Raw genomic sequence first — 20,795 nt, 5'->3', positions numbered from 1 at the left:
TCTGAAAAGTCAGTTCTGAAAAAATACATTGTACTTTCAAAACTTATTTCTCAATGTATGAACACCTGTTTGCAGAATCCCATTTACAAGGTTTCAAAACCGGGAAACAATGAAATACAGTTAGAACAGTGCCAGATTTGAAACTCTGCAAATGCGCTGGTGACATTTTTTAATCTTTGAAAATGTGTTGGTGAAAATGATGAAGAAGATAAAATAGAACACAAAATCATGTTTGCAGATGTTTTAATTTTTTTTTTCAGGCTATAATCTCTTTTTTCAGTGTTGCAAAACCTTTTTTACAAGGTGTTGAGTTTGCAAACCCAGATTTACAAGCCTTTGAAACTTTTTTCAGGTTTGAATTATGGCAGGATACTGGCTCCATAGAGAACCAGCTACAACCTTGTTTTCATCCAAAGGAGCAGTCTTTAGAGAACGGTGAATTGCAATGGCTTCTATGAGCTGTCGGCTTTCAGCCGCGAGTTTAGGGACCGTCTGCAAAGTGCAAAACTTAAAGCGACCCCAATGGTCAGATTTCTTTTTTTTTTATACTTTAGTTTTTATTGAGTTTTTAGCACATCTCAACTACACATATTAAGATCAACTTGCAGATGTCAATTCAGTGCAGATAAAACAAACATACAATAATGAACAACAATTATAACAAAAACAAACAAAAACGGAGCCTGTGGGAAAACGTGGCGTAGATAAAAAGATGAAATACATACCTACAGTGGGGCAAAAAAGTATTTAGTCAGCCTCCAATTGTGCAAGTTCTCCCACTCAAAAAGATGAGAGAGGCCTGTAATTTTCATCATAGGTATACCTCAGCTATGAGAGACAAAATGAAAAAAAAAAATCTAGAAAATCACTGTCTGATTTTTAAAGAATTTATTTGCAAATTATGGTGGAAAATAAGTATTTGGTCAATAACCAAAGGTCATCTCAATACTTTTTTACATGCCCTTTGTTGGCAATGACAGAGGTCAAACGTTTTCTGTAAGTCTTTACAAGGTTTTCACACACTGCTGCTGGTATTTTGGCCCATTCCTCCATGCAGATCTCCTCTAGAGCAGTGATGTTTTTGGGCCACACAGACTTTCAACTCCCTCCAAAGATTTTCTATGGGGTTGAGATCTGGAGACTGGCTAGGCCACTCCAGGACCTTGAAATGCTTCTTACGAAGCCACTCCTTCGTTGCCCGGGCGGTGTGTTTGGGGTCATTGTCATGCTGAAAGACCCAGCCACGTTTCATCTTCAGTGCCCTTGCTGATGGAAGGAGGTTTTCACTCAAAATCTCACGATACATGGCCCCATTCATTCTTTCCGTCATACGGATCAGACGTCCTGGTCCCTTGGCAGAAAAACTGCCCCAAAGCATGATGTTTCCACCCCCATGCTTCACTGTAGGTATGGTGTTCTTTGGATGCATTCTTTCTCCTCCAAACACGACGAGTTGAGTTTTTACCAAAAAGTTCTATTTTGGTTTAATCTGACCATATGACATTCTCCCAATCCTCTTCTGGATCATCCAAATGCTCTCTACCAAACTTCAAACGGGCCCGGACATACACTGGCTTTAGCAGGGGGACACGTCTGGCACTGCAGGATTTGAGTCCCTGGCGGCGTAGTGTGTTAGTGATGGTAGCCTTTGTTACTTTGGTCCCAGCTCTCTGGAGGTCATTCACTAGGTCCCCCCGTGTGGTTCTGGGATTTTTGTTCACCGTTCTTGTGATCATTTTGACCCCACAGGGTGAGATCTTGCGTGGAGCCCCAGATCGAGGGAGATTATCAGTGGTCTTGTATGTATTCCATTTCCTAATAATTGCTCCCACAGTTGATTTCTTCACATCAAGCTGCTTACCTATTGCAGATTCAGACTTCCCAGCCTGATGCAGGTCTACAATTGTGTTTCTGGTGTCCTTTGACAGCTCTTTGGTCTTGGTCATAGTGGAGTTTGGAGTGTGACTGTTTGAGGTTGTGGACAGGTGTCTTTTATACTGATAAGGAGTTCAAACAGGTGCCATTAATACAGGTAACAAGTGGAGGACAGAGGAGCCTCTTAAAGAAGAAGTTACATGTAACCCCTCTTTGCCTTATGAGGTTACAGGTAATTTTGGGTTTCGGTTTCAATTCGAAGTTGGACCAGTTACCAGGATTCTAGGTTAACGCTCATGGAGCCCAGGATGGAACATCAACACTGACCACACTCACACAAAACGTAGTTTCAGAACTGTATTGTTAACAATTTTCAACATGGAAAATAATAAAACATGGAACAACATGGAAAATAATAAAACATGGAACAACATGGAAAATAATAAAATGTGCGCAAAATAAAATAGAAATAGAAAGAAATGTCTTTATGGTCTTCTCTTCCTTGATATGAGCTCAGTTTATATCGTTGGGGCCCTTTGATCTTTGTGTTTCCTACCACACCGCAGGTTTGGGAGGTAGTTCAGTTGACTCTGTTCCTTGGTTCCGGCTCGCCATCTGGTTATCTCCAGCGGATGTCTGGAAGCCGCCTGGTGGCTATCCAGTGCTGGTCTCCTATCTATCGTTGACTACCGGTGTCGCTGATGTCCCCTCGATTTGGGTAGCTCGCCACGACCACTGAGGTCCCTTCTACCTTACAGAACAGGAGGAAATCCTCAGCAGAAGAAGTAGTCTTTGTGTAGATCTCAAACCCAGGAATCCATACCAAAGAAAAAAACCCGGCCTATAAAGGCAAAAAGAAGGGGTTACTATATCATTAATGTAAATAAAATATACTTCTAAATGTAAATAAATGCATATAAACACATATTTATACATGTATATTATAACATTGTTTCTTAATAATTGTTTTAACCACTTTTTACTGTGCTTTTTAAATGAACTGAACACAATATAAACATCAACATGAGCCAAAATGGCGGAATATTTCTTTACATTCATCCCCTCTCTTTTCCTCTTTTTTTCTCTACCGCCGCTCACTCTCAGAGAAAATACAGAGCGGGGAATAATGTACATAAACACCGTAATATAAAACAATTTTTTAAACACTATACACATGAATTTAATGCCTCACTAATCCATATTAACATTAGCAGATGCACATTTCAGCTCCGTTCATCTGACTTTTATCAATTAAGTTCAGGCTACTCACAAGAGGCTCAACTTCACATACACACACACACTCCGGGTACAAGGAAGAATACACGGCTCGTCTGTCCAGATTCCGCTTTTTTAAGAGACAGGGACATTGGAGTTCAGTAATGTATAACCTCAAAAATATAATTTAGCGAAGTACATGTGGCTAATGGTCGGAGCTAGCGCCGTAGCGGCTTATAAGCACTCACGTTCTCCTCCGTCTCCGTCACAAACACACGGTCCGCTTCCAACCACGGCAAAAGAAAAAGACTTCGCTCTCTGCGCCGACGATATAAAGTTAATTCAGACTTTGGAATATCTGTCTTTCTTTCACAAAAACGGTAATATCTGCAGCCGAAGCTTAGCATGCAGCCACCTCGACGACGGTCCGGCAGAGAGGGAGAAAAAAAAACAACACGCCTGCACGTACACCCTGACGGCGTCTGATTGGTTACTCCGCTTCACATCGCGCGAACTCCTCATGTCACCTGAATCTTTTACACTTCCAGAAAGGCACATTCGCCACACTTGAAATAAACAAAACATTATTTTTAAAACAGATGTAAATAAACTTGCGTATATTAATCTTTTAAATCTATTTATTGACATATTTATGATTTTATCATAAATCCTATTTATTCATTTTATGTAAGATTATTTTAAATCAAACTATTTATTTATTTCTGTCACATTTATTTATTTATCATTTATTAATTTATTGATCTAATCAATTAACTGATAGCTGGACTAGGATAAGGGCCTAGTAACCTGGGTTACATGTAGGACAGGCCACATTCATACATCTCAGTAAATTACAACAGGCCATTGTTTCAGTTAAAATAAATAATAACATAAATATGACCTATATATTAATTTAAATCAATTAACAAAAATATATTATCCACATAGGTCTCACTTTACCAGTGAATGAAATAAAAACTCAAATAACTCAAAATAGCCTTTTAGCATCAATTGTCCGAATTAAATAATGAATCCCCCTTTTTCTCTCCTTCCATACAATGCACACAATAGCTTAACATTTAGAATTACCCCACGGTGTTAGCAGTTAACTCGTGCGTTAGCTCGAGTTCAATGCTAATTCGCCTTGGTCGCTACACTAGCGGCTAACGCACATGGTTTCAATTTAGCAGTTAGCGACAAGTTCGCACTGACGCAAACACACCTCCACTCGACGCTCCCCACATTCAAAAGACACATTAAACTCACCGCCGAGCGGGCAACATCAACTGTGGACTGTTGAGTCAGCTCACGGTGTTTTCCAACTACTTCTAGATACTTTTAACTACTTCTAGATATTTTTTCAATCGTGCAACCGAACGGTGCGTTCTCTCCTTTCCCACTACTTATCACGCAGTTATGCGCACTTGCAACGCCGCTTCACCGTGACGTCATGACGCACGTCTCTCTGCTCTGTCCGACGCAGTTAACCCCATAAATGCCAGCTATCGCTCTCTCACACATTCATACAAAATAATAGCGGACTTTTACTCTTTCTTCTTTTAACTTTTTCACAGCTTATGAAGCCTGGGCTACATACAGGTCTGTGACAGCCAGAAATCTTGCTGGTTTGTAGGTGACCAAATACTTATTTTCCACCATAATTTGCAAATAAATTCTTAAAAAATCAGACAATGTGATTTTCTGGATTCTTTTTTTTCATTTTGTCTCTCATAGCTGAGGTTTACCAATGATGAAAATTACAGGCCTCTCTCGTCTTTTTAAGTGGGAGAACTTGCACAATTGGTGGCTGACTAAATACTTTTTTGCCCCACTGTATGTAAAGATTAAGCGCAGCTCAAGTAGCTGCCTTACACTTGAATGCAAACGGACTGTGAGCCAGTGTCCTTATAGTTCGTCTAAGTAAAGTATCCACTTCTGCCATCTCTTAGCATACAAATCTAACCTCAAATGTATCACACAAGTCAGTCGTTCCATTGACCTTATTTCCTGAATGACATCAAACCATTGTTGCTGTTTAGGTGAATCAGGTTTATACCAGCTTCTAGTTATGGTTTTCCTTGCTGCTGTAAGGAGTACTTTTACCAAGTATCTGTCCCTCTGTAGAGTAACGAGTGAAATGTGACCAAAGTACAAGACAGTGCGTGACAAAGGAATCTTATATCCGAGGACATTAATTAAGATTAAATGTACATCTTTCCAAAATGACTTCAGTTTTTCACAACTCCAGAAAATATGCGTGTGGTGTGATTCTAAGCAGCCACACTGTCTCCAACATGGTTGGGGTGTTGAAGATGCTTTACTGCTGATTTTAGGTGTAATAAAAAAACGCACCAAATTTTTCCAGTTGAAAACCCTCAGTTGTTGTGAACTTGTGGAAGTATGTTGAGTTTCACAAATATCGTACCATACATCTGATGAAATGTCTACATTTAATTATTTTTCCCACCTTAATTTTAGATACAATGTTGAGTTGCCCTTACATTCCATAATACTGTCATAAAACATGGAGATTACTTTTACACTTTTACTATTTGGTTTATATGCATTGATCATATTCTTTATAACTGGGTTTATTTCGTGAGAAATTTACATCTTCATTTCTTTATTATAATAATCTCTAAATTGTATATACCTAAATAAGTCCCGATTATGAAGAGAAAATGTTTCTTTTAGTTTTTGGAAAGTCTGTAATTCTTTGTTTTTTTCCATCAGTGTACACACTGCCTTAATACCTTTTACTCCCCATTGCTTAAACATGGCATAATTTTCTCCTGGTTTAAATTGAGTGTCAAAGGCTAACCATCTAAGTGCTTTCTGGTCTTTCCTTAGTTTGAATTGCCTTACAAAATCAAACCAAAACTCCAGTGAGCCAGAGGTTATTGAATCTATTTGACTTTTGACTAATAGGGGGATTTCTTTTTCTCCTAAAACCGAGTGGATCTGATAACCCTCAACATATGTCTCAATTTCCTTCCATCTAGCAAAATAGTTATCATTACACCACAGAAAAAGGGGACAGAACTGAGCTGCATAAAAGTAATCTTTGAGATTTGGGAGTGCCATTCCTCCTTTATGCTTGGCCAACTGCAGTGTTGTGTATCTTATTCTAGGCTTCTTTCCATCCCAGATAAACCTAGAAATAAGTCTATCCCAGGTAAAGAACTGGTGTTTAGGAACCCCTACTGGCAAAGCTTGAAACAGGTATAGCAATCTAGGCAACATGTTCATCTTAATTACATTTATCTTACTGCCAAAATCCAATGGATAGGTGGACCATCGTTCAATATCCTTTTTAATATTCTGATTAATCAAATTATAGTTTGCCTCATATAATCTGTTCAAATTTTTTGTAATGATTACCCCTAAATATTTTATTTCTTCCATATCCCATTTTAAATCATGCCTATGTTTTATTTCTTCTGAAGGCTTGTAATTAAATGACAAAAGTTGTGTCTTTGTAATATTTAGTTTGTAACCAGCATGATAATTAAATTCTTCGAGGATGTCCATCAATATGGGGAACGACTTCTCAGGATCCACTAAATGGACCAAAATATCGTCCGCGAATAAACTAATTAAATGATCTCTATGTCCAATTGTGATGCCTTGCAGTTGTTCATGTTGACGGATTGTCTGGGCCAGGGGTTCAATATAAAAAGCAAATAATGTGGGGCTGAGACAACAACCTTGTCTAGTTCCTCTTTGTAATATAAATGATGGAGATAATGACCCATTAATTTTATTTTTTGCTGTAAGTTGTTGATAAAGTGTTCTTATTAAATCTACAGATTGCTCATTGAAGCCAAATCTATCTAAAGTTTGATACAGGAATTGCCAATTGACCCGATCAAAAGCCTTTTCGGCGTCGAGGCTTAGCATTACTGCCTTTTTATTTTCCCTTTCTATTCTATCTATCAAATGTAGAGTCCTTCTAATATTGTCATGTGTTTGTCGGCTTTTTACAAATCCTGTTTGGTCCTCGTCTATTAATTCTGGGAGAATATTCTCAAGTCTTTTTGCGATAATGGCTGTGTACATTTTATAATCTACATTGAGAATTGAAATAGGCCTATAATTACTACTATATTCCCTATCTTTGCCCTCCTTTGGGAGTATTGTAATGACTGCCTCATTCCATGATGGCGGAAGTTTACATTCTCTTTTAATCCAATTAAATGTTTTTAGCAGGAGTGGAGCTAGTTCTTTAAAGGTTTTATACCACTCCGCAGGGAAGCCATCACTACCTGGAGTCTTACTTGATTTTGCCAATTGCATTATTTATTTCTTCTAGTGTAAAATCTGCTATAATGAAATCATTTTGTACTTTGCCAATACAAGGCAAATCAAGTTCATTAAGAAACATTTGCATGGCTTCCACTTTGGTATTAGAAGTCTCTGTATACAATTGTTTATAATAATTTAGAAAAATGGCCTCTATTTCCTGTGGTTGATATTTCAAATGATTTGTTTCTGGGTCCCGTATCTTATGGATGGAACTATCCACTTGTTGTTTACGCAAGCTTCGGGCAAGTAATTTGGCTGCTTTAGGACCTGATTCATAATAGGTCTGCTTATAGAATCGGGCCGTCTTCTCAACTTCTTGTTCTAATAGATCATTCATCTGTTTCCTTAATGGTTTTATATGCACCAGCAGTTCTGGGTCTCTGTTTTTTTTATGTTGTTGCTCCACATTTGATAAATCTAATACCAGGTTATTATATTCCATGATTTTCTTTTTTTTGTTTAATGCCGTTAAAGCAATCAAATTCCCACGCATCACCGCCTTCAATGAGTCCCACAGTATAGATGGGTCCACCTCTCCGTTGTCATTTATCTTCAGATAATCTTTAATTTCCAGTTTTATCTGTTCTACAGCTGCTTTGTTATTTAACATACCTACATTTAACCTCCAACCCGTCTTCCTCTCCTCTAGTTGTGTCTAAATGTTGATTTAATACTACATTAAAATCTCCACCACATATACAGACACCCTCAGCTTCCAGTGCAATCACATCCATTAATGATTTGAAAAACAGTTTGTTAGTATCAGGTGGTGCATATACACTTACTAAGGTTACTATATCCTGTTCAATCCTACCCTTAACAATGAGATATCTGCCCTCCTTTTCTTTTTTTTCTTTAAAAGATTCAAATTTGAATTTATTAGCGACCAGAATAGCAATCCCTCTTCTATGACTTTGCACAAATGAATTATAGAAAGTATTTTTAAAACCAAATCGTTTCAATTTCTTATGCTCTTGTTGGGAGAGATGGGTTTCTTGCATAAATAATAATATCTGCCTTCTCTTTTTTCGATTTTGTCATTACCTTAGACCTTTTAATCGGGTTTCCCAAACCGTTCACATTTAAGGACATTAGCTTTACCTCATCTGGCTGCATCATAACTTAACTGAGTCAGTCTTACAACATTATGTTTCCACAGGCTTAACTTAGTAACCAATGATAACTGGAACACAATAACAAGCCCAGAACGGCTTAGAACAAGCATTATAACTGTAAAGTGAAAGGACTTCCAAAGTCTGAAGAGCATTCTCCAGTTTTCAGCTGAGGGGGAAATAAACCTCTCACAAGGAAAGGGCCCCCTCCCCAATTAGTCCGCTACAAACTGTCACTTGAACTTGCGTGTGAGTCCGTTAGTAGGGCCAAACTCTCACTGCCCCGCCAGCCAGCGCATGAATACAATGTTTATCTTTATGTTAAGGGTCGCTTGTTTACCATCAGATTTTTAAACACTACTGTTCTTCCTGGCGTCTATGCCGAAATTTCCGTAGGCGCTCTTTAGCGCGTCTGGCGGTGCCTACATCTGCATTTGATCCCACTCGCTGCCACGGTGTAGCCCGCTGGAGAAGCTCCAACAGGTGACTCCTACCGGGCGGTCTCTCTGGCACCTCCACGCTGTATCCCCGCTGAAGGAGCTCCAACAGGTGACTCCTACCGGGTGGTCTCTCTGGCACCTCGGCGCTGTATCCCCGCTGCCGGATCTCCTGCGCTGCCTCCCAGGCACTGCCGTACACCTGCACACCGCTCTCCCAGTGAATGCGCATCCGCGTGAAGGGCGTCTGGAAACGAATGCCCTTTTCCTTGAGAGCCTTTTTGATATTGGTGAACGCCTTGCGCTGTTGTAGAACGGTAGCTGTATAGTCATGATCGAAATACAGCGGTTTCATTCCCATTGTGATTTTCTGTCGCCATGCTTTTTGGATAACCATCTCCTTGGTGTTGTATTGCTGGAAATTGATGATAATAGACCTCGGAGGCGAGTTCGGGCCCGGTTTGGGCGCCAGGGCTCTGTGTGCGCGTTGTATTTGTAAATCCACATCGTCGTTCAGCTTGAGTTCGGACCGGAGCATTTTTTCGACAAACTCCATCACCGAGCCTTGTTCTGCGTCCTCCGGCACACCGTGGATCCTCAGGTTGTTTCGTCTTGCCCTCGACTCTATGTCATTCAGCTTGTCTTCTAGCTTCTGCTGATCCTGTATGGTTTGCTGAAGGGCTGCGTTAGCCTCCGCGCTCCACGTTTCGGTGTCGTCGATCCGCGTAGCCATCTCGTCGATTTTCTCGTGGTGCTCCTGTATGGCTAGCATGTTTGTAGCTAACTGCCGGTTAACATCTTGCTTGAACTCGATGAGTTCTTCTCTCATGTCACGTTTAATTTCGTCTTTGAACATTTTTAAGTCTTCCTTTAGTTCAGACTTGAGTTCGCTGATCTGCTTACTTATAGTTTCAAGCCCTGTGCGCACCGCTCCCGGTGTTGAGTCGCCGCCATGTTGGCCCTCATCTCCCCGCATGTCGCCCTCGGTTTGTTCTGCACGGTGGGAATCATTCTCCGCTGTATCTTGCGCCCCTCTACCTCTGCCTTTCTTTCCCCCCATCATAATGTGAAAAGAGACCACTTCATTATATTTTAATTAAGTTAGCGGGGGTTAATAATACGCTGACAGCAAAGTAGAGCACTTTGGAGCAAAGTGCTCAACCTGCCATCTTGTTCTGTAGCCAACCGGAAGTCCCTTGCCCCCAATGGTCAGATTTCAATAGCATCGCCATTATGGACTCTAGAGCCCCAAAACTTGTTCCATATAGGCATGGCCTCTATATGGTCTTACTACAACCTTTAGTTTTGATAAATATATCTCTTCTTATTTTTGGGGAATTTTTATTTAGCAACAATTTCAATAGCATCGCCATTGTTGAATCTAGAGCCCCAAAACTTGTTCCATATAGGCATGGCCTCTATAGGGTCTTACTACAACCTTTACTTTTGAGAAATATATCTCCTATTATTTTTGAGGAATTTTTGTTTGCAACAATTTCAATAGCCTGGTCATTGTTGAATCTAGAGCCCCAAAACTTGCTCCATATAGGCATGGCTTCTATATGGTCCTACTACAACCTTAACTTTTGAAATAGGATTAAAAATTGACATTATTGACTTAGATTTATAGCCTTTTTTTCCTTTCTTGCTGCATATCCTGCCTCTGTCTCCCATACCTAGCTCTCTATATAATAAAAAACGCCAAATGAAAATTCCTACACTCAAAAAAATGATTCAAGCCCTTCTTAGATGTGACAAATTAATATTCTATTTGTCTAATGAAATATATATTAATTCAAATAAAAACCAAAATAGTTTAACACGTACAACTTAAAATGCATTCATCGCCTCCGCTGAAGCTGCTGACCTATCCGTTCAACCCAAAAAGATTGAGGTCAATTATGGTAGCATGCGCACGTGAGGTGACCACGCCCCTCTTTCCATGCCCTGAGGCAGCGCGCCTTTTTGTTCATCTTCTGCCTGCAGCGAGCGACTACAACTCTACTAATCTCGGTAAGTTTTCGTTTTTTTCAGTAGTCCCAAAGTGTGAGATATTGTGCATGCTGTTTTATAAATTGGCATCTGTAAAGTTGCCGTGATAATGTAAAGAACAGACGAATTTCACAAGGTTTTTTAAAGGTTGAGTTGGCAGGCAGTGGCTGTGTGAGGCCTCATTTCAGTTTTGACCTTGCTTAATATAGTAGTAAAGAAGCGCTCAATCAGGCGGGCACCGACATAAGCACACTGTCTTGTAATGTTGATTTTTTTTTGTGATAGATTTACCTAGTTTTTATGGGGCTCTCATTGATTTAAAGCTTTAAGGCCAATTTATGTATCCTGAATAATGGGCGCGAACGTCGCAGAGTCCACAGACATGCCGGACATGCTCAGTGTCAGTCAGCACATGGCTGAGAGGGAAAATAAAACAAGTTACCTCTGCAGGAATAGAACGGTTTAACGTGTAGCCTACTTTCCGTTTGGCTAGGTGAGAATCTGCTCGTTTTTTCACTGTAGAGCAATTTTATTACAATTCCGGTATTTTGAACATTGAGCCCCATTTCTGGTTGGTGTCGGTTGACACCGAAGTTTTCAGAAATGTGCAACTCACCGAGTGGTTAGTGGTGTTTGTTTGTTGTTCCTAATCAAGTATCGTAGCGACATACAGTTTCTACCGGCCAATGAGTCTTCCAACAGGAATCAATGGGATTTACAAAATGCGATAAATGTGCAGTAAAACACGACAGAAACTGTATTTCGCTACGATACTTGATTTGGAACATCAACGAACACCACTAACAACTCGGTGGGTTGCACATTTCTGAAAACGAACGTTTAGGGACAGGTTTGTGCATGCACGTAGCCAGCCATTGTGAAGCAGGCAGGGCCGATTCTAAATTAGCCAATACCCTAGACAGGACCAATAGTCAAAATTTCGGTGTCAACCACTCCATTTCACCGTAAACAAACCATAAAGGCGCCTCAAAGTTCAAAATACCGGAATTGTCCTTTAACCTGCCTGACTTTGTGTAGGCTATTTGACCGTTTGTGTCCGTTTATCGCTGGGTTCACGTTACTCGTTTGTTAACGTATGCCACTTATATACAAGATGCAGTGTAAAGCTTTCAAAAAAAGTTGTATAGTGATTCAGACAAAGAGTGTGTGTGTGTGTGTGTGTGTGTGTGTGGACGAGAGAATGGGAATTATTGTCACACGTGCTTTGCATTCCATTATGTGCACGGCAGTATTAATAATACTATATGTAATATTACATACCTATTCACATATTTGAACAAATATGGATGGAAACAAATGCTGTTTTAACCCTAATTACAATGAAAGTGTAATTAAAATTCACAAAACTATAGAAGTATTCAATTTTCATGATATTGTCACTCATGTATAACTATGAAGTCATTTTCAAGATTTTACAAATGGTTTATTATTATTTGCAGTTATTCCAGTCTTACCAAGCTACTTTTGGCAACCTCTTAGTGATAGTAAGTATGAACTAATTGTTAATTGATGACACAAGCTTATTTTATTGTCATTTGTTCAATATCTAATGTTTTTCTTTTTCTCTACAGGATGATGAATGTGGACGTGTAAGGAGTGCAGTTTGGAGTTAGCTACCAGGTACTTATTGCTGCAGCATTTTAGGCAGGCACATGGGCATCTTCGAGGTAGTTATAGATATCCCTGTCAATACACAGATTCCCCATGTACATTTAATATGTGGAGTAAACTATTAAATCACACTTATAAAAATCATCCTAATCAGCAACCTTTAAATGCAGTAGAAGGACATGCATTTAAATGTCATGTGTGCTCATGTAAAGGACTCTCAACAGAGAGAGATTTTTTTCAACACATAAATGGACATCTCAGGCATTATGAAACCGTTCCATGTGTGTTTCGAGAATGCACATTTCAAACAAACATTTATGGTACATTCAACACACACAAAAACAGGAAACACAACCAGCATTCACTAAAAGACTTTAAAGCTAATGTCCTTGATACAAGCACTCAGTTAGATCAGTCAGACAATTCAGAAGATGGGCCAACCGGTTCTGAGGACATAAATCCCGAATATGAAACTTTAACTTCTGGCGAGGCTGCAGAGGCCTGCCACATGTTATTGAGGACAAAACTGCTCGTATTTTGTTGAAGTTGGAAAATATTATTCATATTCCAAAGGCGGTTGTTGATGAGGTCCTTTCTGAGCTTCACAGCTTCACAGCTTCACAATATTAAGTAAACTAGCTGTACCTGTCACAAAAGCTACTGTTCTTGATGTATTTCAGAGTCATAAACTGCCAGTTGAGTCAGTAGCTGACGAGCTTGCTGCGGTTTTATGCAAAACTAATCCGTTGGACTAAAGGATGGCCCTCCAGCAACTGCATATAAACGTACGCAGTTTTATTTCTCTCATTTTGGTGTTATACAACCAGTTGAGTATATCCTAGATGCTCAGAGAAATAGGTCATTTCGTGTACATCCCTCTTTCACAGTCTTTGCAGCAGTTGCTCTCCCATGAAGACGTGTTTGAACATCTCAAAATTCAGAATACCCAAGACCAGATATTAGCTAGTTGCAAGAGATTGTCTGCAAGAGATGGTCAGTACTTTAAACAAAATCATTTTCTGTCCAGTGAAGGTTTGAGAATAGCATTAAATCTTTACGTTGATGATTTTGAAATTTGCAATCCACTTGGCACGTCTTGGAAGAAGCACAAACTTTGCGCTGTCTATTGGGTTTTGGGTAATTTGCCACCAGGTTCCACCTCAAGACTCACTTCGATCTATTTAGCTCTTCTGTGCAAATCGGATGATTTAAAAGTCTATGGGTATGACAATTGTTTGAGCTCTCATGCAAGAGTTGAATACATTAGAGCAGCACAGTGTTTTTCTTTCTCAGCTGGGCCAGTTTGTTAAAGGTTCTGTACAGTGTGTAATAGCCGACAATCTTGGAGCCCATGGGATAGGTGGATTTGTTGAGAGTTTCTAGCGGGTCAGTCTGCAGGTTTTGTACTGGAGACAAATCAGAATTTCAGACTAAAGATGTCAAGTCGGGTGCTTTTTAACTTCGAACCAGAGATGTCCATGATGTTCATGTCGAGTCAGCTCAGGAGAATGAAACTATCTGCCATGGTGTCAAAAGACAGTGTGTTTTAACCAAGCACCTTTCACATTTTCATGTTAGCTCTGGTTATCCACCTGACATTTTACATGATCTCTTTGAAGGTGTTGTGCCAGTGGAACTTGCTCGCTGTATTTCTGTGTTGATCTCCAAAAAATATTTTACTTTCAATCACCTCAACACATTGATCCAGACATTTCCGTACAAATGGGGGGACAAAACGAATCGTCCCCATGCTATACCACAGTCTTTCACTTCACGCAACAGTATAGGTGGCAATGCACACGAAAATTGGAATGTACTGAGACTGCTTCCATTCATTATTGGACAAATTGTGCCAGAAAATGAGCCAGCATGGCAGGTAATTCTTCATCTGAAGGACATAGTTGAGTTGGTTGTGGCACCTCTTCACACAGAAGAGACAGTTGCATATTTAGAGGTCAAAATCTTCGATCACAGACAGCACTATCTTGAACTCTTTCCACATGTTAAACTCCTTCCAAAACATCACTACCTACAGCACTATCCTCAAATGATACGTTGCTTCGGACCTCTAATTTCACTGTGGACGATGAGATTTGAGGCTAAACATAGCTTCTTTAAACAAGTTGCCCGCCATTCAAACTGCTTTAAGAACATACCTCGTTCACTAGCTATTAAACACCAGTTCATGCTCTCCTATCACACTCATTCTTCCATTCTTAAGAGGTCCTCCTTGGAGGTCACAGATGTCTCACGTATACCCGTTGATATCCTTAATGAGGGAGTTGTGTTTGTACTGAAGCAGAGATACCCAGATACGACTGAGATTAATATAGCAAAGAATGTGTCCTGCAGAGGTATACATTACAGTGAGGGGATACATATTGTACATGGATCTGCAGATGGACTGCCTGCATTTCACAAGATCAGTCAACTGTGCATTCTTAAAGAGCAGTTGTGTTTTCTTGTAAAGGAAGAATGTGCCTGGTATAGGGAACATTTTGGTGCATTTGAACTTTCTGCTTCAACCACTACAGAGGTTGGCCTCATTGAGCTTGGTAACTTGGAAGACCCATATTCCCTTGTGGAGTATATGGTCGGAGGTTTGCGCATGGTAACTCTGAAAAGACTTGTCATTGTCAAAGGTTAGTGCCACTGTCTAAACCTGTCTGAACACTGAGTCTTGGAAACCTCTGAAATATAGCACACTTGTAGGGCTGCTCGAGTAAATCGAAATCACAATCCAGCAATACAGCCCAGCCCTACACACGTATTGATTTTCCTCTCCCTTGTTCCTCCTAGATTAAAGGTGTTCCGTAATGGAGGCTCCTGCTGTCCTGAGGATCATTTTTGCGGATGAGTCTGACTCGCGTAAATTGCCCCTGGTGACTGGAATTCCATCGACAGTCGAAGAGCTCCATGCAACCATAAAGACTTTCTTTCAGTTGAAGGAAGAATTTTTTTTACAGTATATGGATACTGACTTTAATGCGTTCATGAACCTCAGTTCAGTTTCAGAAATTCAAAACAAAAGCACAGTGAAAGTAATATGCACTGCAATCCTGGAACCTGAGGAGCCCTATGTTACCTTATACCAGAGATGGGACAAAGTCACTGTTTGGCAAGTCCCAAGCAAGTCCCAAGTCTTAGCAGTCAAGTCCGAGTCGAGTCCCAAGTCATGACAAGACAAGGAAAGGCAAGTCGAGTCCAAGTCCAAATCCCAAACTTTTTCAAGTCTTGAACAAGTCATCATGTTTTTTTTACTTAATAATGTCATTATTAGGCTATTGATCATAATTTCAACATATCACTCTAATGTACAGTCATTTCTTATCAACACAGTTATAATATGTTCATTGTTTCTGTCTTCAAATGTGTTATGATATGCGCATGCGCCGAAATCGTATGTTTTTAAAAGTACGCCAATAGGGTGGGAAAACCGCCCAATCTGGCAACACTGCCTGAACGTCCTTAAAACGTCTGGACCCACGGGCCACGAGGATGACAACGACCTGAACACCGAAGAGTCAGGGAGCCACGTCGGGGTCCCCGAGGGACAGGCCCGAGACTCGGTGATCTACGGGCAGAACGTGTGCCCGGGCAACAGCGCGGGGAGGTTGACGCGCTGGGCAGGCCCGTGGACGCCAGCCACCCCCTGTCCAACTCCACCGACTACGTCCTGATAGAGGAGGTGACCAAGGACCCCGGCTCTAAGAAGGCGTCAACCGCCAAGCGGCTTCGGCGAATCACATTGGACCACGAGTGGGCCTATCAAGCCCAGAGCCGGTGGAGGGCGGAGGGAGGTCATCCTGGTCACCGACCACGCCCCCCTGAAGCGGATGGCCGGAGCCAGGGACACCAACGCACGAGTGACGCGGTGGTTCCGGGCCCTCCGAAACATCAGGTATTATCTCCTAGGGAGGGAGGTCATCCTGGTCACCAACCACGCCCCCCTGAAGCAGATGGCCGGAGCCAGGGACATCAACGCACGAGTGACGCGGTGGTTCCCGGCCCTCCGAAACATCAGGTATTATCTCCTAGGGAGGGAGGTCATCCTGGTCACCAACCACGCCCCCCTGAAGTGGATGGCCGGAGCCAGGGACACCAACGCACGAGTGACGCGGTGGTTCCGGGCCCTCCGAAACATCAGGTATTATCTCCTAGGGAGGGAGGTCATCCTGGTCACCGACCACGCCCCCCTGAAGCAGATGGCCGGAGCCAAGGACGCCAACGCTCGAGTGACGCGGTGGTTCCAGGCCCTCCAGAACGTCAGGTATTATCTCCTAGGGACGGAGGTCATCCTGGTCACCGACCACGCCCCCGGAAGTGGATGGCCGGAGCCAGGAACGCCGACGCCCTGTCACGCCGGGATGCCTGCCTGAGCGGGTTCACCGACGACCAGGGGCCTGAGCAAGCGGTGGAGGAGTGTGGCATCCCGCCGCTGGACCTCGGACCGGGCGGGTCCGAGGAGACGCAGTAGACTTGGTTTACCGTCGCCACCCTCCAGCCGGCGACAGAGAGCACCACGTCTCTCCCCCCAATCAGCGTGATCGGGGACACCTGGCCGGAGGAAGGGAAAGGACCAGGAGCCGGACTTAAAGGGAGCACCAGACCGGGCGAACCAGAGAGAGTGACACGGAGGAAGTAAGCACCAGACCGGGCGAACGGCGAAGCGACACGGAGGGATTCCGCACCACGCCGGCAATCTAGAAGCTCCCGGAGACCCTAGCACGAGGATACCGACTGTTTTATTCTTGTGAAATAAACGCCGACTGCGGCTTTAACCCTTGCTTTCCGCGTTATTCCTACCGGGTACCTGACACTTGGGGAAACGGGCTGCCACAATATATAAATAAAAGTAGTATTTCTAAGTATTTCTAATGCACACATTATTTCTGCATTCAATGTAATAAAAATATATTTGTTATAGTTGCATCATGGTCTGTTTCCACAAACATATCCTCCAAATATTTAAAAATTGAAGTTTGAATTGATTCTTTGCACACTGGAGTGTCGCTGCAGACGAACTGTGAGGCTGGTCAAACCTGATAACATGCACAAAGATGTCCCTCTATTTCGTTTCATTACACCACTGCTTTAATGCATGTGTATCTTAAAAATTATAATATCATGGAATTTTTTTTTAAGTAAAATTTAGTTCAATGCAAAAAATACAACACATTTCAAGCCTTTTTTTGTTTTGATGATATGGCTCACCCAAATCAAAAAAGACTTAACTCCAAATGATAGAATGTAAGATAGAACCCATCTGAAAAAAGGGACATTTTGTATTTATGAATTCATTACTTGGTTTGGACTCTATTTGCATGATTTACTGCATCAATGTGGTGCTTGTCAGTTTGATCATATTTTCATCAAAGCCCAGGTGGTTTTGATATCAGCACTAGCGAGTTTAGTCTCTCTTTAAGGAAATTTTAAAAAGATTTTAGGTTCAACCGGAAATTTGGCAGCCACACTGCCTGCGTGAGCAGAGCCTGTCAAATGTGGCTCAGCTGAATGAACCTAGAATATATATGGTTAAACTATGGTTAAACACAGCAGATACCTGAATGTGAAAACAGCAACACAGAAGAGAAATTGCACTCAAAATCAGATTATCTTAAAAAAAAACACTTAAAAAATGTCTCTCAGCTCTACTGCACAAAAGTCGACTCTCATCACTCGCCCCTGCACCTATATTTGCCATTGTTCTTAATCTACAGCATAGACCTCTGCAATTTTCTCTGTATTCATCAATATTCCTGTTTGTTTGAGGTTTATGTTATTTGGAACTTGGCTTTATATAAAAAACATGTTTTTATGTAAAAAGAATGTTGTGTATTTTTGTTTTTCAGCCATCTGCTGCTGAGGATGCAGAGAACGACATTGTGGACACAGTTATGGGCATTCACACAGTCCGTCGGTTTGAGGAGCCAGATGACATCGGAGTAGTCATTGAAGGCGTGAAAGTCCTCAACAATGTCAGAAGTGCTACAATGGCTTTTATCATGCTGTTTGGGCTTATCTATGCTCTGCATCTTAGTTTCCAAGACAACCTGAAATACACTTTTGAGTTTGTCCAGAAAATCCTCATGAATCTGGATGGACACAGGCTCAACACCAAAATACAGCAGTTGAAAATCAAGCTGTTCATGTGAAAGGAGGAACGGGTGACCAAGAACACTGGGACTGACACTTTTCTTTTTTTTTTAACTGAGCTTTGAGCCATAAATGATAGAGCATTGGTCTGTAATTGCTCCTCCATGATGTTTTGCTGCCTGGAACAGTTGCTTTAAGCCTGAGGAATTTCGATCTGCATTTGTAAAATGGACAGTATTTTTCAGTAATGTTTATGCACTTTTATTATTTTAATTTAATAGTTGAACTGAAGCCTCCATATGTCACCTTTGGTTGCCTGGCCAGCTGCTGGCCCTGTTGTGTTCCTGAGGCAAAGTAACAATTGAGGTCTACCACACGACAGAGGTAGAACTGCATATATACTAAAATGTAGAGAGGGAGCTAAAGGACTCCATAAGTGTTATACATTTCTGTAATTTAAGGCTTCCGGTTGGAGCATAAGTACTTTAATCAAAAAAATAATTCACAGTGACAAATGTTGACCATTGTCTAAGGAGAGCTCTGGCAATTTTTAACCCCATTATTGTTTTCCTGAGGGCCACCCTATTTTGAGGAAAGCTAAAAACCTACGGAATAGCTATAACACTAACCTATGGGGGCAATGCTACATAGCTCTTGGAATAGTTTTCTGAATGTATTTAGAAGCCCCAAAAGCGGATAAAGCTTGCCCCCATAGGTTATTGTTATAGCTATTCCGTAGCTCCGGCAGCCAGTGCAGATCTCTTGCTTGGTCGAATAAATTTTCGTCTGGTTTTTAGCTTCCCTCAACATGGGGTGACCCTCAGGAAAACAATAATGGGGTTAAAAACCAGAGTTCTCCTTTAACTAATGAATCCTGGAGGAACAAAGACTTATACAACTTAAGTGTTTTAAATTGTGTTAAAAAATATATATTTACTACTTTAGCTTTTATTGTAGTCCAATTGTTGTCCAATTGTTTGCGTGCATGAGCACAGTTGTATTTTGAGCATGTTGTATTCAGAGCTCTATTGACCTTTTGAGGACCTTATTGAGGAATTACTACTACTACTTACTTATTTTGAGGTCTTGTTCGAAAAAAGTAATCTTTTGGCTGCACTAATGATCCTGTTGGGTTTTAATAAAAGAACCTCAAACAGCTAATGTCTCATGTATGTTATATTGGGGTAGGGGGTAGGATGGGAGGGGGGGATTTTTGTATAATTAATTTCCAATTAACCGTATATTTTTAGGTTGAACAAACACAATTTATTTTAACTACTTTAATATCAATTTTGTTTACCTCTCTTTGGTACAAATATGTAGTGGTAACTCAATCTAATTTCATTAGATAGATGAATTTAGTTTCAGCTGGACCAACGTCAAAAAAAATTGGTAGATAAACTCAAATACATTATATTGAATCGATGGACTTGTTTTAGGTTGGGGTAACATATATTTATTGGATGGAAATTCTGCCCAAAATTTAATTGAGTTCATCCAATGAGTTGTTTTTTTGAATGTAGGCCTACGTAAATTAAGGATTTATTCCTTCACCGATAAACAGTAGTTTACCTATGTGCCTGCTCTGCCATCACGTTATCTCTAATGAGGCCATGAAACCCTCGCGGTGACAGGAACCGGTTGAAATTGCCCTCACAATGTCCAGACGTCACTACTCTGGCAGCGGGCCACCCAGCACAGGGCTCTCACTCATTTTTTTTCATAGCCCGTTCTCCTCCTTCCTTTTGCTGTGGTTCAGTTCCAGCTGCTCTGAGCGTAGTCTCCACGAAAAGACCGTTGCATTTCAAAGACAAAATATATAGGCCTAATTCGGCCACACGCGCGCGATCTGTTTCGTGATTGGTTTGATAGTTAACTCTTATTCACTAGATTATTGGTGATTATGCATATGTTGTTCATGTGATGTGCACATGATTTTTGTCCATGATAAAATTACGCTTCTTATAGCCTACATTTAATGTTCCTTTTGATTTAAAAAAAACTATATTACAACCAATGCTGATGTGGTCGTGTTTTTTTTCTAATCTCACCAGCCTCCTATTCCTTATAACAGTGGGCTGAATCTGCTTAATAATAAAACAGGCTCATAGGGAAATCTTCTTATAATTCT

General features: G+C 41.0%; 2 protein-coding genes across 5 annotated transcripts in view; both read left to right on the top strand.

The window, feature by feature from the left end:
* LOC307074602 (protein NLRC3-like) overlaps positions 1–20,795 on the top strand; it is a 69,065-nt gene that overhangs the window by 29,220 nt on the left and 19,050 nt on the right. The gene's annotated exons all lie outside the window — the stretch shown is intronic.
* On the top strand, positions 14,760–19,729 carry LOC307074610 (uncharacterized protein). 2 transcript variants are annotated; one of them, XM_079734839.1, is made up of 3 exons: positions 14,760–15,210; positions 15,368–17,209; positions 18,421–19,729. In XM_079734839.1, exon 2 carries the CDS (start codon positions 16,405–16,407, stop codon positions 16,945–16,947), a length of 543 nt encoding a protein of 180 aa, XP_079590965.1. In that variant the 5' UTR covers positions 14,760–15,210; positions 15,368–16,404; the 3' UTR covers positions 16,948–17,209; positions 18,421–19,729. The 2 variants fall into 2 exon arrangements, with proteins under 2 accessions (XP_079590965.1, XP_079590964.1); XM_079734838.1 differs by having other exon boundaries at positions 14,760–17,209.

Source organism: Pollachius pollachius (genome assembly GCF_949987615.1).
Source record: "Pollachius pollachius genome assembly, chromosome: 4".
Taxonomy (NCBI): domain Eukaryota; kingdom Metazoa; phylum Chordata; class Actinopteri; order Gadiformes; family Gadidae; genus Pollachius; species Pollachius pollachius.
This window is presented reverse-complemented; position numbering and strand designations above follow the sequence as displayed.

Coding starts and splice junctions, on each gene's coding strand:
- LOC307074610 (XM_079734839.1), top strand. CDS start 16,405: ATGGCCGGAGCCAGGGACACCAACGCACGAGTGACGCGGTGGTTCCGG.